General features: G+C 39.0%; 1 protein-coding gene across 1 annotated transcript in view; it reads right to left on the bottom strand.

Annotated features, from left to right (window-relative positions):
* LOC134586876 (probable cation-transporting ATPase 13A5) overlaps nt 1–15,865 on the bottom strand; it is a 196,899-nt gene that overhangs the window by 139,586 nt on the left and 41,448 nt on the right. The window contains exon 2 of the mRNA XM_063442778.1: nt 13,400–13,573. Coding sequence (XP_063298848.1) covers nt 13,400–13,573 — 174 coding nt within the window. The remainder of the gene's footprint in view (nt 1–13,399; nt 13,574–15,865) is intronic.

Raw genomic sequence — 15,865 nt, 5'->3', positions numbered from 1 at the left:
GGTAAAAACTGATATGGCTTGATCTCCTATATGGCACTGTAGCTTCACAAAATAGTGGCAAAGACATTCATTGGGGATGTCTTTTTACTCAGAAGACTTAGCTGAGCAGAATTTGGGGGTTTTGAACTTAGTGGCACATACGAAATATACAAAATGCCCAGCAAAAATGCAATCCGTATGTAAAAAAATGCCCCAAATTATTTTTTACCACATACTTTGGCATATATTGGTGAAAAAATGGGGGCATGTTAAGGCACAATATGCGCCATATGAGATACCCTGGAGTGTCTACTTTTACAAATGGTAGGCCTTTGTGGTTTTTTTTTTTAACAGTCAAACTGTTATAATACCCCAAATGGAAGGCTCATTAAAACCGTCTCTCAAAATTCTACTGTGAATACTGAAAAGGACAGGTCTCCTGTATGGCACTGTAGCTTCACAAAATAGTGGCAAAGACATTCATTGGGGATGTCTTTTTACTCAGAAGACTTAGCTGAGCATAATTTGGGGGGTTTGAACTTAGTGGCACATATGAAATATTCAAAATGCCCAGCAAAAATGCAATCCGTATGTAAAAAATTCACAAAATACTTTTTTTACCACATACATACATGTCATTTTACTCAGCAGATGTAACTGAACACAAAATAAAACTTTGTACAGGAATAGCACACACCAACTTTACAAAATACACATGAGAAGTTCTTTGTTATAAGTTTGTGTGCCAAAACCCCCAAAAAACACAATTTTACTCCAATATTTAGCAGAGGTTGGTGGTGAAATGGCTACGTAGAAAGTGTCAAAACAACCTTAGGTAAATAGTCTGTGGTGTCTACTATATATAAATATATACTTTTGTGTGCCAATTTTGTTTTCTTTTATGGCTATTAAGCTTACAAGACAAACATACCAAATTCTAAAATCGCTCCACATTTAAAGTTTATTTTACTCCTTGTGCTTTGTGACCTGTAACTACCCAAAAAAACTTAAAATAGCAGACACATGATATATTCTGTAAATCAGAACTACTGAATGAATTTATTTATAATTACTTTCCTTAACCTGCACTAATTGTGCACACATTATTATTGCAAAAACTGTAAAAAAAAAACTCACATTTTTTCATTTTTTTTGCATTTTTCTGTATTTTTTATAATAAATAAGCATTTATGTAGATATATGTTACATCAAATTAAAGCCCTTTCTGTCCTTTAAAAAACGGTATATAATATGCGGCGGTGCAATAAATTAGTAAAATGTAAATTGCAGTTGAACGCAAACAGCAAAAAATGCAAAAAATGCCATTGTCATTAAGTGAAAGACAAGCTTATGAAGCTCTGTCCTTAAGGGGTTAAGTGACATTTCATAATTTCATGTTAATCACATTTTCTGATTAACTATATATAACTATAATCTCTGTATAAAGAAAGTATAGATTAATAATGTGCATAATAGCAAATAATGAAAACATGATCATGAATCTAGTTCCTGGTTCTCCCATGTGATAATATATGCCAGGTATCAGACAGACACAAACCACCTTCCACTAAGTAATCTGGAAATCTCTGTACTGGCAGGATTCTCTATTCAAATCTGGCTTCACCGAACAAGAATATTTTAATAATATTGTACCTTCCTTTTTCAACTCTTGTTTTATTTAATGTGTATTTAATGTGCGTTCCACATATAGCCAGTTAAAGTTATGTTTACCAATTATGACTCTCACCCATCTGCTCTTCTCCCATTCCCTTATCCCTTTACTCCTGAATTTCTAAATGTTTGTATCCTTTTTGTTTCCTCCTTATTTGATTGATTCTCACCTCCTCCACCCGTAACTGCTATTTTATCTAACACCAGACTCTCTATTACAGCATGTTAAACAGCATTCATAAGTTTCACCCAAGACTAGCTGCTGACAAGCTTTGCAGCCAAAGTCCTATGCGGAATTAGTATTTTTGGACAGTTAACCCCCTCTGATCTTGTTAGTCTTAAAATGGTTTTCTACTGCTTCTTCATGTGAGCTATCCCAGTTGAATAGTAAGGCTCCAGAAAAAAGTCAGGACATAAACATTAGATTATGCTCAGAACCAAGGCCGGACTGGGGATACAAAGCAGCTCTGGAAAAAAATCTATGCCAGCCTCATAAGTCATTGGTATATTTCTTTTTCTAACTTAAAATATTAGTCCTTTCAGGGTATTTAAAATATACAGTAAAACATACTCACATGCAGACACAGGCAATCTTACTGATGCACACAAATAGGCTCATTTACAGACAATCTCAATGACACACACAGACAAGGTTACTGGTACACAAATTTAGTACAGACAAACTCTGATACACACACAAGCTTACTACAGACAAGCTCACTGTCACACACACACGCTCACTACAGACAAGCCCATTGACACACATATGCTCCCTACAGAAGAGCTCACTAACATACAGATTTACTACAGACAAACTCACTGCACACCCATGCTCCCTACAGACAAGCTCACTAACACATACACACATGATCCCTACAGACACGCTTACTGACACACATACAAGCTCACTCACTAGCAGGCACACACACAGACACACACAAACTCACTAGCAGGCGCACACATATAGAAGCTCCCTCACTAGCAGATACACACACACACAGAAGCTCACTAACTAGCAGATGCGCACACACACACACACACACACGTACAGGCAGATGCACATACACACAAAGACATCCACACACACAGAGGCAGGTATCCACACACACACACACACACACACACACACACACACACAAACACACAGAAAGCCACACATAGACAGACAGCCACACACAGGCAGACAGCCACACACAGGCAGACAGCCACACACAGGCAGACAGCCACACACACAGGCAGACAGTCACACACTCACACAGGCAGACAGTTACACACACAGGCAGACAGTCACACACTCACACAGGCAGAGAGTCACACACACAGGTAGACAGTCACACACTCACACACAGGCAGAAAGTCACACACACACACACACACACACAAACACACACAAACACACACACACACACTGACTTGCTTCTTACCTCCACATCCCTTGGAGCTCCTGGAGACTGGTTGTTGGGGATGCAGGGACTCCTTCCTGCTTCCCATGCTACAGATACCCGGCTCATTTAGCCCTGCCCCCGCCGCACAGTAAGCTCCGCCTCGTTGCATGCTAAACTCCGTCCTCCACCGCAATATTGTTTTTGGGGGGTTTTTGTTTTCTTTTTATAATCCCGGCCAGCCATGTGCTCCCATGGAGTCCTGTAGCTCGCACATGGCCGGCCGGGATTACAGGAGCCTGATCAGTGATGATTAGGGCAGTCCCAGGTGCCGCGGCCCACCAGAAATTTCCTGGTATCGCGGTGGGCAAGTCCGGCCTTGCTCAGAACATAAATTTGAAAAATTTCTAACTAAGGTTTGCAATTGGAAGACTGAGGGGGGAGCTCAATTAAGCTGATACCCTCTAGGAGTCGGGTATAGTTCTGCTATAATAGTGCTGTCTTCAAGCTTTGCAGCCCCATCAGGAAGGTACAGCAGGTTATGACCGGGATACAGAGCGACATCTCTGACTGCAAACCAGCTGTTTTGGGACTTACCAGCTATAAGTCATCTAGGGCTGATGTATATTGGCTGATTCTGTGCCGCAGTACCTCCGCCTTCTTCAACACTTGCGCGACTTGTCTGGCATATGCTGGGATGGGATACCCCTTTGTTCCTGCTGAATAGGCTGCCAAAGATATGTAGTGAGCTTCTGCCATAAGTCTGTGTGGATTTTTTTCTAGGGAAGGTTGACGTCCACCTTGGTGTGAGCTGTTGGAGTCGTAGCTTCCGCCATTTTAAATGAAACTGAATAGTGGTATAATAGTACCTTGGGGCTGCGGAGTCTTTGTCATGGTAGGGGCCACAGGGTGTGGACCGGGATCCACCCTACCGGTCCAGAATGGGGGAACAGGGCAAGGTGCACACAGCTTTGGTATTCCAGCTTGATATAGACAAGCAGGATATCAGGGCAGTGTCCATCCACCCTACTCATCGCCTGAGTAGGCCTCATTCTAGGAAGATGACAAATATCCTCCCGAGAGACTAGAACAGAGTTTGCAAGTCTCGCTTCTGGACCAGTACTCCCTTGTGTCCAGGACCACTGCTTCTGGCTGCCAGGTAAGTACAGGATCAGCTTTAATGGGCTGAGAAGTTGAGAGATTGTTGGAGCTGCTGTCTCATGCAGCCTTTCAGCATGGCAATCAGGTCCCCCCCCCCCCCCCCCTCTTTTCTTCTGGCATCGTCCACACTCCCTTTAAACATATATTGTCATACCCCTCTTAAAAAAAAACAAAAAAACTACCTATTGACCCTTCTTCTTCATCTAACTTCCATTCCAAATCTCTACTCCCTTTCTCCTTACAGCCTCCGGAATGACTTGTCTGTAAAAGGCTGACCCTCTTTCTCAAGTCTAACTCCATCCTTGACCCTCTTCAATTCGGCTTCTGCCCCCTCCGTTCTACCGAGACTGCTCTCACTAAAGTAAGCAATTATCTAATCACAGCAAAAGACCACTACTGCATACTGATTCTTCTAGACCTCTCTGCCGCCTTTGACACAGTTGATAACACTTTCCTTCTGCAAACTATTCACATCATTGGCCTTTGTGGCACTGTCCTATCATGGTTCTCTCTTATCATTCCCAAAAATCCTTCAGTGTCTCATTTTCTGATAGCACCTCCTCCAGTCCTCCTGTCTCATTTGGAGTCTCCCAAGGCTTTGTCCTTGGTACCCTTCTGTTTGTTTTTTATACTGCCTTTCATGGCAAACATTAATTCTTGTGGATTTCACTGCCACCTTCTATGAGACCCATATATATATATATATCTCCTCCCCTGATATCTGTCCTAGAATCAGTCTTAATAATAATAATAATAATAACAATAATAATAATAATAATGATATTAGTGAGCAAACCGTTGTATGTCTACTACAGCATCTGTAACAAAAGGAAATTAAATGAAAAAGTAGAGAGGAGTGTAAGTGTGGGATAAAGAAAAAATACACCTTAACTAGTTCATTAGGATGACAAAAAGTATTTCAAAGGCATACATACCCCCTGAGTGTTCATTTAATTTCTGGATAGTCTTACTTTTCTATATAGTAATTTCAGTAGATTGTTAGTAATTTTTAGTATATGTTACCATATATTTACTTTTCAGTTTTATTACCTATGAATCATATAATTAATTTATACAGGGTGACATATTTAATAAACTCAATATAAAGATGTATAGGAGTATACCACATAAGCTTTGTGTGCAATTTTCTAAGCGGCTTTCGAGATAAAATTATGTTTTATAGTCATTAAATACTGTTAAAGATATGTGATATAATTACATATCACCAATATAAATGAAAACATAATTTATGAATGTATGTATTCATACACATTAGTACGTGGTTTCTTTTCCTTTTCTCTCCTATTCTGTGAAGCAACATGGTGGAATTTTAAAAACATTAAAATAAAATAAGTGGTTCAGAGAATGTTTCAAACTTTGATATTTGGCCTGCAATATGTATTCCTTTGTTAATTGGCAAAACTCAATTGTATTTCACTTTGCTAATGCAATAGCTGCAATTTGAGTCTGTTAGCTCAAAATTCAAAAGCGAATTGTGTACTCACATGGTGCTGTCATTCACTGTCAAATATTATATGATCACAATCCCTATTGACATTCAGTGTTTTGATGAAGTCACATGGATCTTTCAATTTCTTAAGAGTTACTCCAACAATTTTGATGGGGAGGGGTCCTTTTGGTTTTAAGGTGCCCTATTGGGCGGTAGGAAGAAGCCCCCCTCCAGGGCACTAGGGAGTAGCCCACCCCTCCAATAAGCCTGCTAAGTATTTTAAGTACATGGAATCCAGCACTAGGCAAATCTCCCAGCACTGACTTCCATGCAGATGTCAGAAAGACATCCATGCAGATGCACTGGGGTCCACATGCTGAGTGGCCCATCGGGTGGCCCATGCACTTAGGGCCACCAAGTGGGCATGTGTATATTTTGACCTACATGTGAATCATTGTGTGTCAGTCTTTGCATCTGTATGTGTATATGTAGGTGTCCGTGTTATATCTATGTGTATCTATCTGTGTGTCTGTATCTTTGTGTGACTGTGTATCTGCATGTGTGTTCCTGTATGTCTGTGTATCAGTATGTGTGTCAGTTTGTGTATCTGCATGTGTGTCATTGTGTCTGTGTATCTGTCTGTCAGTGTGTATCTGTGTGTCTATGTATCTACATGTGTGTATGTGTACATGTGCATACATCTCAGCATCTATACACCCCTGTATTCAAATATCAACATTACATACCAGAACACCTCTATATTAAAACACCACCATTATTTACAAAAACACTGCTGCATTCAAGAACCACACTACACACAAATGCGCGCCTGCATTCAAATGCCAGCACTACATACAAACACACCCCCACATTCACTCACACATACTGTATACAAAAATATGCTTACATTCAAACACACAAACACAGCTCAGTACTAAATGCAACCATGTAAGGATGGGCAAACGAAGATCCCCAGCTGTAAAAAGGATTGTGTAAGTTGTACGACAGATGGGAATCCACTGTTTGGACACCCTTGCAATGGGGGGAGGAGGGGAGAAGATTCTTGCACCAGGGTCCTCTAAATAGTCAATGCCGGAATATGTTCATATGCTTCACAATTAGGTGAAGCCCAAAAAAAAGAGGATCAAAATAGAGAGCTGATTTTCAGGTATGGAGCCTAGATCACCATGATGGACAAAAGGTCTTCCCAATGATATGGATTGCATCTCCTGTCCAATTTAAGAATGAAAAAAACAATATTGATATCTAGGCCAGCAGTTCCCAAACAGGGGTGCCGCAGAATGTTTCACTGGTGCTATGATTATAGCACACGGGGAAACATTACTGCTCAACAGGGACCCGGTTGAGTGCCGTGGTCCTTTAAGACCGTGACCGGACCCCTGTTATGGCGGCCGACTGGAAGGAAGTGACAGTCTGTCACTTACCCCCAGTGTTATGCAGAGAGATGGTGCGGGAGGGAGAGGAGGCAGCCACAGCGTGAGGGGAGAGGAGCACGAAGAACTTCAGACCCCTTCATTCCCCGCAGCAGGACCAGGACTCCAAGCCACCGTCCTGGACACACAAGGTAAGCTAACAGGAGAGTGGCTGGAGATATAAAAAAAATCACTTGTGTGTGAGTGTTTGTGTGTGTATTAGTGTGTGTGAGTATGTGTATGGGTGTATGTATGAGTATGTGTGTGTGTGTGTGAGTAAGTTTGTGTATGTGTGTGAGTAAGTATGAGTGTGTGTGTGTGTCAGGGTTTGCATCTGTGTTTGCACACATCTGTGTATGTGCCTTTATGTCAGTGTGTGCATCTGTGTCATGATGTGGGCATGTATCAATGTTTGTGTGTGTCAGGGTGCATGTGTGTATGTTGGTGTGTGTATTTGTCAGTGTGTATCTATATGTGTGTATGTGTCGGTGTCTTTTTGAATTTGTGTGTATGTGTCTGTGTATTTATATGCATCTGTGTGTTAATGTGCATGAATATCTGTGTAAGTATGTCTGTATGTGGTAGTGTATGTGCATACATCCAATCAGTCAAACACCAGCACAACATACAAGCACACTCCTGCAATCTAACACAAATATTATATACAAACACATCCATGCATTTAAACTCCAAAAGTATATCCAAACACACCCTTTGACTCAAACACAAATACTTCACACAAATGTACATCCACATTTAAAAGTAAACATTACATTCAGACACACCCCTGCAATCAAACGGAAACATTACATACAAACACACCCCTGTATTAAAACAATAAATGTATACAAGCATCCCTTCAAACACCAACACTGTACATTGCGTCACTGATCCTTCTGTGTGAGACTGTTTAAGTTCCTATTGTGCCTAATCCCTGCAAGTGATCCACTGACACTTACAATGACTTTAGTTTAGAGATAGATATATCCTGTTTAATAATAGTTTATTTGATCCTATTGTGAGACTGGTGGTGGCAACAAGTTGATTTCAATGGTTTGTAGTTTAACAACTCTTTTTTGTTAACTGTTTGTAGAAAGAAAATCCTTTTTTAGGGCTTGTGTTCTGCCCAGTGTGTGCTGTGCATTAGTGTTGTGTTTCCTAAAGTCAAAGATAATAATCACTTATAAATCCACCAAGCAGCAATTCATTTTGAAGCACAAACATCTATTTGGGCACTTTTGGTGGTCTTCAGGGCCCTCTTAAGCATCTGGTGCTTCAACTGCCAGGAGAATGTAAGTGCGGTACTCTTACTATATACAAAAAGATGCACACAGTCTCTTTATCAAACAAAAATAAATACAAAATACACAATATTAAAATGTTTTAAACAACCAGTGATTAGGTTGGATAACATTAGGTTAGATAACATGCACTTAAATCACACAGGTATATAAGCTCACTTACATATTACCTCTAAGGGCTGGACACGCATACAAAACAAAAAGAGACAAATTTTGTTTATAATTGGTTTAAATGATAAGTAAACATTATGAAGAGCATATATATTATTGGAAGGTAAAAGACTATTAGACGGACACTCCAGGCACCCAGACCACTTCTGCCCATTGGAGTGGTCTGGGTGCCAACTCCCACTACCCTTAACCCATCAGCTGTAGCTGTAACTCCCACTACCCTTAACCCAAAGCTGCAGCTTTCATAAACTGCAATAATTACATTGCAGGGTTAACTCCTCCTCTAGTGAGGGCACTTCCTGGACGTCCTCACGCTATGTGAGGACCTCCAGCGTCGCTCAATTCCCCATAGGAAAGCAGTGAAAGCATTTTCAATGCTTTCCTATGGAGAGGTCTAATGCGCGAGCGTGGCATTGCCGCGCATGCGCATTAGGTCTCCCCCGCTGGCGGCCGTGCATGCGCGATTGGTCTCCCCTTAAAAGCAGGTACATTTTTCATCATTCTGTTAACTTTTATTTTACATCACATCGTTATGCACCCAGCACACTTTCAATATTTTTTTTTTTTTTTTATTCCTTATTTTCATGAATTGCTTAAAAAATTACTTTGTAAAAACTGGCAAAGTTTATTTGTGTTTTATACCTAGTTGCCAAGAAAACAAGTATGGATATTAAAGATTGTGTTTTTTAAGTCATGACATGCACTAAGAATATAAATGCTAAATGTTTCCTGATGAAAGTTTATATTTTTAAACTGAATTGTTGATGCTGCAATAAAAGTTGTTTTAACAACTGCAAAACCCATTAGTGCTGATCAACTATGGATTTTTGTGAGCCACAACTAATTGAAAGCCTTCCAGGGGTGGAACGATGACGTAGCATGCACTCGCACGTCCTCGTGTAACGCGGCTGAGGGTGGGACGGAGGGAGCCGGGAGCCGACCAGGAGTCAGCGAAGTAGAGGGTAGCCAGAGCATGACATGGACCCCCACACAGGACTAAACAGGACAAAGCTAGCCACGACATGAGGAAACAGCAAGCATGACAGCCCGGGAAAACAGTCAAAAGTTAAGTGTTGAAACACTAATGTAAACACTAATGTAAACTGATACCAAGCAGGGGAACATACAATTAGCAATAATCAAAGGTTGGGAAAGTAAAATAGTAAAGTCCTGTAGAGAAAGGTTCTAAAGTCTTTGAAACCTTTTCCAACAGGGTTGAATTGCTCACATGACACCGCTATTTAGTCGGGGGTAAAACCCCATATAACCTCTTCCATTCCGTTTTTTTTTTATTTGTTTATTTATTTATATATATTTTTTTATTTTATTTATTTATTTATTTGCCTTTTGTTCTGTGGCCGGTTCCTTTCCCTTTGCACGTCAGCCTGGTTTATCTGCCAAATATCCTGGCCTTATCTTTTTCCAGCATCTCCTGCACTCAAACTTTTATTATATCAGTAGTGAAAGGAGTGTATGCTTGATAAGTCAAAAGTAATGGGGAAAAAAAGGAAAATAAATAAGTAAAAGGATAAGTAGGGCAAAATATAATTGAGGCCAAGTGGAAGCAAGAAGGCGTGAGGGAAGACAATACAGCAAATTAAAGATACTAACACACCAAAGAGATAACAAACTCTAGGAAAGAGTAAACAAAATGGCCACAAAGAAGACACAAGATGGTAAACATCTAAGAAAAGAAAAGAAACCTGAAAACAAAACAGAAAAACGCATCTTCTTTTTTTACACCACAGCAGCCAGGAAATAAGACAAACGTGGAAGAATCCCTATAGTCAAATATTCCAATAGAGGGATATATTAACAAAGAACAGAAGGAGGACAACCAGGAGACAAGAGAGGGAAGGAACAAATACGACCACCTTCTTAGACACTTGGATAAACAATTTAAAAAACTCAGAGAAGAAATGCAAGCTAACACCAGGGATATCAAAAAATAATTATTAACTTTCAATGCAAAAATGCAAGGAATAGAAAAAAACTAAATGTGATGGAGCATAGGGAAAAAAGCCATAGAGAGGAATACCTGACATTGTAAAGAAAAATTACAGAAATGGAAAACAAACTGATAGACTCTGAAGATAAAGACGGAACAATGTAAGATTCAGAGGAATACCGGAACAAGTAACCGCAAAAAACCTTGAGTCATACATAGAAGATTTTATCAAACATCTAGATCTGGAATGGGACTTCAGAATACCTACTATAGAGAGATGCCATAGAGTAAATAAACCGAGAGGAGTCCCAGACCACCTCCCAAGAGATGTGCTGATATGCACAACACACAAACGGAAATATATCACCAACAGAAAAAAAAACCACATAAATTAAATCAAGAAGGGTATTGTACAATTGCACTACAAACACAAAGAAAAATAACAAGATATAATGACACAGAAATAAACACACTCACAAAAGGATATTCAAACAATAGTTAAAGGGCGGGTTAGGGTGGGTTGGGGTTTTATGTTTGTGACATTAAAACAATTTGGAATCATGGGTTCAATACTACAAGTGATATCAGCCCTCTACACAGATCCATCAGCAAAAGTTATAGGGTCAGGATTCATATCACATAATTTTAATATAACAAATGGGACAAGACAGGGTTGCCCGCTTTCCCCGTTATTGTACATAATGGTTTTAGAACCCTTAGCAACTTTAGTAAGACAAAACAAAAAAATAAAAGGCTTCAATAATATTTCTGGACAAACAAAGTTAAACATATACGCAGATGATATTCTATTAACATTAGATCCTGAAATCTCGGTCCCAGAGCTACTGAAGGAAATAAAAATATACTCTAAAGTCTCAGGATATAAAATGAACTTAGAGAAATCAATGTATATGGTTAAAAATATGGATAAAAGAGTAACTAATGCGCTTGTACAAAATATCGGGCTCCCTGGTAAAAAAGATAAATTAAGTTATTTAGGCATAACTATAACTCCAGAATTAAAAGACCTAATCAAAGCTAATTTTCTACCTTTACTAAAACAAACTAATAAAAAATTAAAGGATTGGAAAGGACTATGTTTTTCCTGGTCAGGTAGAATTAACATTCTAAAAACATAAATTTTACCAAAATGGCTATACGTATGGATAATGATACCTTAATTTTCCAGAAAACTAGTTAGCGTTATTACATTCATCGTTCTTCAAATTTGTATGGGGAGGCAAAAAAGCTAGGGTGAAAATGAAAAATCTAGCTAGGTCAAAGCAAGATGGAGGTCCCGGGTGTTCAGAAATTATGCAATGTTACATGGTTTGCAGACTCTTCCATATTTTGCTCACTCAAAATAATATGGCAACCAAATAAACTTGGTACAACATGAAAAAAACTAAAACAGGGGTAAACAATTTGTCCTCATTATTTTGGGTTTTAGATCTGAACAAAAAAGCGATTAAAGACGCACGGAGCAAATCACAGATACTTAAAGAACTAACAAGCTGGTGGGATAAAATAACATTCAATATAGGATTTAAAATAATAGAGGTGCTCCCATTCTCTATGATTTCAGACATGATGGAAAATCGGGGGGGATCAGGGAATTCAAAAATATAATAGTGGAGAATAAAATCAAACCCTTTAGGCAAATCATGGACGAATTCAATATCGCATGGAATTAAACTTTCAATTACCTGAGAATCAAGAGCTTCATTGCTGAATATTTATCCAAGAACAAGGAGGAGAAAAGTATAAAACTCAGACATCTTCTGGAACTAAAGAGCTATAAGTACCTATTGGCAAAATGTGCCAAAATTATGATGATAAACCAATAGGATTGATTAACAAATGGGAAAATGAACTACACATATCTATAGAAGAAGAAGAGTGGATAAGTTCCCTAAGTAAAGTATACAAACATATGCATTGCCTAAATCTTACAGAAACACAATTTAAACTTGTTAATAGATGGTATTTGACACCAAAACGTTTAAATATAATTTTTCCTTAAATATCATATAGGTGTTGGAAATGCAATGTTAATGAAGGCAATCTGATCCACAGCTGGTGGTACTGTACTCCTATAAGTCAATATTGGAAGAATGTAATTGATCAAATAACGAGAAAGAAAATAAGATTTAAGCCTGAAGTAGTTTTATTAAATCTAAAGTGGCCCAAAATGCAAAATAAATATACAAATGGTAATAATACATATCATTACGGCAGCAAAACTCCTACTAGCATGTAACTGGAGAACAGTGATAATTCCACACATCCAAGAATTAATTTAAATACAATTAAATTAACTCAAGTCATATGGCAAGCGAAAATGGAAAGGGGTATACTGACAAATATAGGAAATAGATACACACAGATAGAGGATTGGAACACATGGATAAACTAACTGGAATCTATAACTTAACAACCGCCATAACGGCGTAAAAGTTCATATGGACCCCGAAGATCCCAAGGGGAGAGAAAAAAAAACGAAAAAAAAAAAACTATGGATTTTTGTATGCTGAAATGCTACAGGTTACAGCACCTGGCAAAGGTATGAGTGCAATGGCGATTGTAGAAAAAAAAATGCATATATTTCTAAAATCTGGATCATCTGCGGTACTTAAAATGGTCAATAAGGTAGTGACAACTTCATGTACACACTTGCATTTTTAGCAAACATGCCCCCCGCCACCCCAAAAAAATAATAATAATTAAAATAATAATAAAATAGTCACTTTAGATTACATGCCCTCAAGAGACACAAAGTAACATACATAAATATAATATTACAGGACTACACTATGTGGCTAATCAAACTCTTGTTTTCAGCAGACTCTCTTCTAAATGTTTGTGGGTAGACCACTTTGACTTAGCTACTAAGTCATACTCACTGTGGTCCTGAGCAATATAACATCTGCATCATCCAAGCTGCAAGGGGCACAGAGACACCATACTTCCACCTCTGGCTTCCAATAAAAAAGGAGGCGAAGTATTCCAAGGGAAAAAATGTATCCAAAAATGCACAAGATCTGTCTCCATCTTTCTGTTTTGTATCCAAATATATCCTGTCAAACAAAAGGAAAAAATAGAAATGTCTAAAGTGTCCTCAAGAAATTAAAAAGACCGAAAAACATGTACATAATTTTCAATGTATTTTATAGATAATGTTTTTAAAATTATAAAAATAAATAAATACAATAACAAATGGAAAACATATCACTATAATATTTTTAAAATTGCATCAGTTGCACACTTGGTGACCATTTCCTGACAAGTCAAGAAACGCTCCATATAGGGGTAAGGTCACACCTCATTGACCAAAATGAGAATTTCTCATACTGGTCTATGTGGTGTAAACTTTCCACTGTATGTGTTTTTGTTAATCTCACTATTCTGCATAAAGTTTAATCATAGTAGAGGATAGTGGAGCCACTATATGGCACCAGCAATCATATGACACAGTAAAAGTTGTTGGATCATACATCCTACCCATTCTCAGTTTGTTGTTAAACTTCTCACCCTTGCCCACACAATATAAATAATTCCCCAGATATGGTCACTATTTGAACCCACAGATTCAATTCCATTCACACATGTCCTAGACGTAGTCATTTCTACATGTGCCTAAATACTATTGATTCATTTTCACATGTTCTACAAATGGTTAATTTTATTGGTGCTTAAATACAATTTAGCCACTTATACAATATACAGATTACTCATATCTCACAATATTTAGCAAATCGTCTGAAATTGTCCATTTAAATAACTTCAAGCTTTTGCAACCTCATTGGATTCATGGTTTTAGTCATTACTACTTATTGTATAAATTTATTTGTGAACTGCAAAAAAACAAGTGGTTGAGAGGGCAATTTTGGTGAGAGGCCATGAGAAATAATATGTAGACATTTCTTGAGACATTAGGTGTAATTTTTCTATTGTTTTTGTATTTTTTTCTATCTGCGGCTAAAAATGTCAAAGGTCACTGACATATGCACATGTGGAAAGGGAAGATAACTTAACAATCAATCACCACCAGGGTGCCTCGGAGAGATAGATAATGGGAAATGCTGAAACAGCTTCAAGGGAGCACACCATGGCAGCTAAGGAAAGCTGCTAGGAGACTGCAGGTCACGAGCATTTTAAACCTCCAGCGAAACACCGGTTTAGCAAAAGAGAGATCTATCTTGAACATCTACTTGATACTACACCTGGGACTGCTGACAGCTTAGATAAGTTTAAGATTCTGTTTGTAACTTGCTTTTTTTTTTTTTTTTCTTCCTTGAGCACAATAGGGAATGCGCTGTGGGTGGGGGCCCTAATAAAATAATAGGGGGGGGGACCTACTGTCCTCCCCCCCTGGCCCCCACCCCTGCGCGGTGGGTGGGGGCCCTAATAAAATAATAAGGGGGGGGACCTACTGTCCTCCCCCCTGGCCCCCACCCCTGCACTGTGGGTGGGGGCCCTAATAAAATAATAAGGGGGGGGACCTACTGTCCTCCCCCCCTGGCCCCCACCCCTGAGCGGTGGGTGGGGGCCCTAAATGAACCCCCCCCCCATCAAGGTGACTAGGGGTCCCAAGCCCCTAGTCACCCCCCCCCACCCAAAACATTCTATCCCCTACCTACCCCCCTCACCCTAAAAATAGTGAGGGGGGAATAAAATAACTAACCTGTAAAAAAAAAAATTAAACTTACCATTTGACGTCTTCTTTTTTCTAAATTCTTCTTTCTTCAGCCCCCAAAAAAGCCAAATAAAAATCCATCATACCCGTCGCACTTTAAAAAAAAACAAAAAAAAAACGAGCGCAAAAAAAAAAATTAATCCATGTTCACCCATGGAGGGCACGCCGCGTACTGAGCTCCGCAGGGCGGATCAAGGCTTATATAGCCTTGCCCCGCCCTGCAATTAGGCTTAGAACACACTGATTGGTTGGTTTAAGCCAATCAGAGTGCTCTGTGTCATTTTACACAGCGTGGGAAAATTCAAAAGAACTTTCCCACGCTGTGTAAAATGACAGATCACTGTGATTGGATGGTTTTCAAGCCATCCAATCACAGTGCTCTGTGTCATTTTACAAGCGTGGGAAAATTCCAAAGAACTTTCCCACGCTTGTAAAATGACACAGAGCACTGTGATAGGATGGATTTCAAGCCATCCAATCACAGTGCTCTGTGTCATTTTACAAGCGTGGGAAAATTCCAAAGAACTTTCCCAAGCTTGTAAAATTACGACGGGTAAGTGCGACGGGTATGATGGATTTTTATTTGGCCTTTTTGGGGGCTGAAGAAAGAAGAATTTAGAAAAAAGAAGACGTCAAATGGTAAGTTTAATTATTTTTTTTACAGGTTAGTTAT

Source organism: Pelobates fuscus, chromosome 2, assembly GCF_036172605.1.
Source record: "Pelobates fuscus isolate aPelFus1 chromosome 2, aPelFus1.pri, whole genome shotgun sequence".
Taxonomy (NCBI): domain Eukaryota; kingdom Metazoa; phylum Chordata; class Amphibia; order Anura; family Pelobatidae; genus Pelobates; species Pelobates fuscus.
The sequence above is the reverse complement of the archived record's forward strand: the minus strand, read 5'-3'. Positions and strand labels throughout refer to the sequence as shown.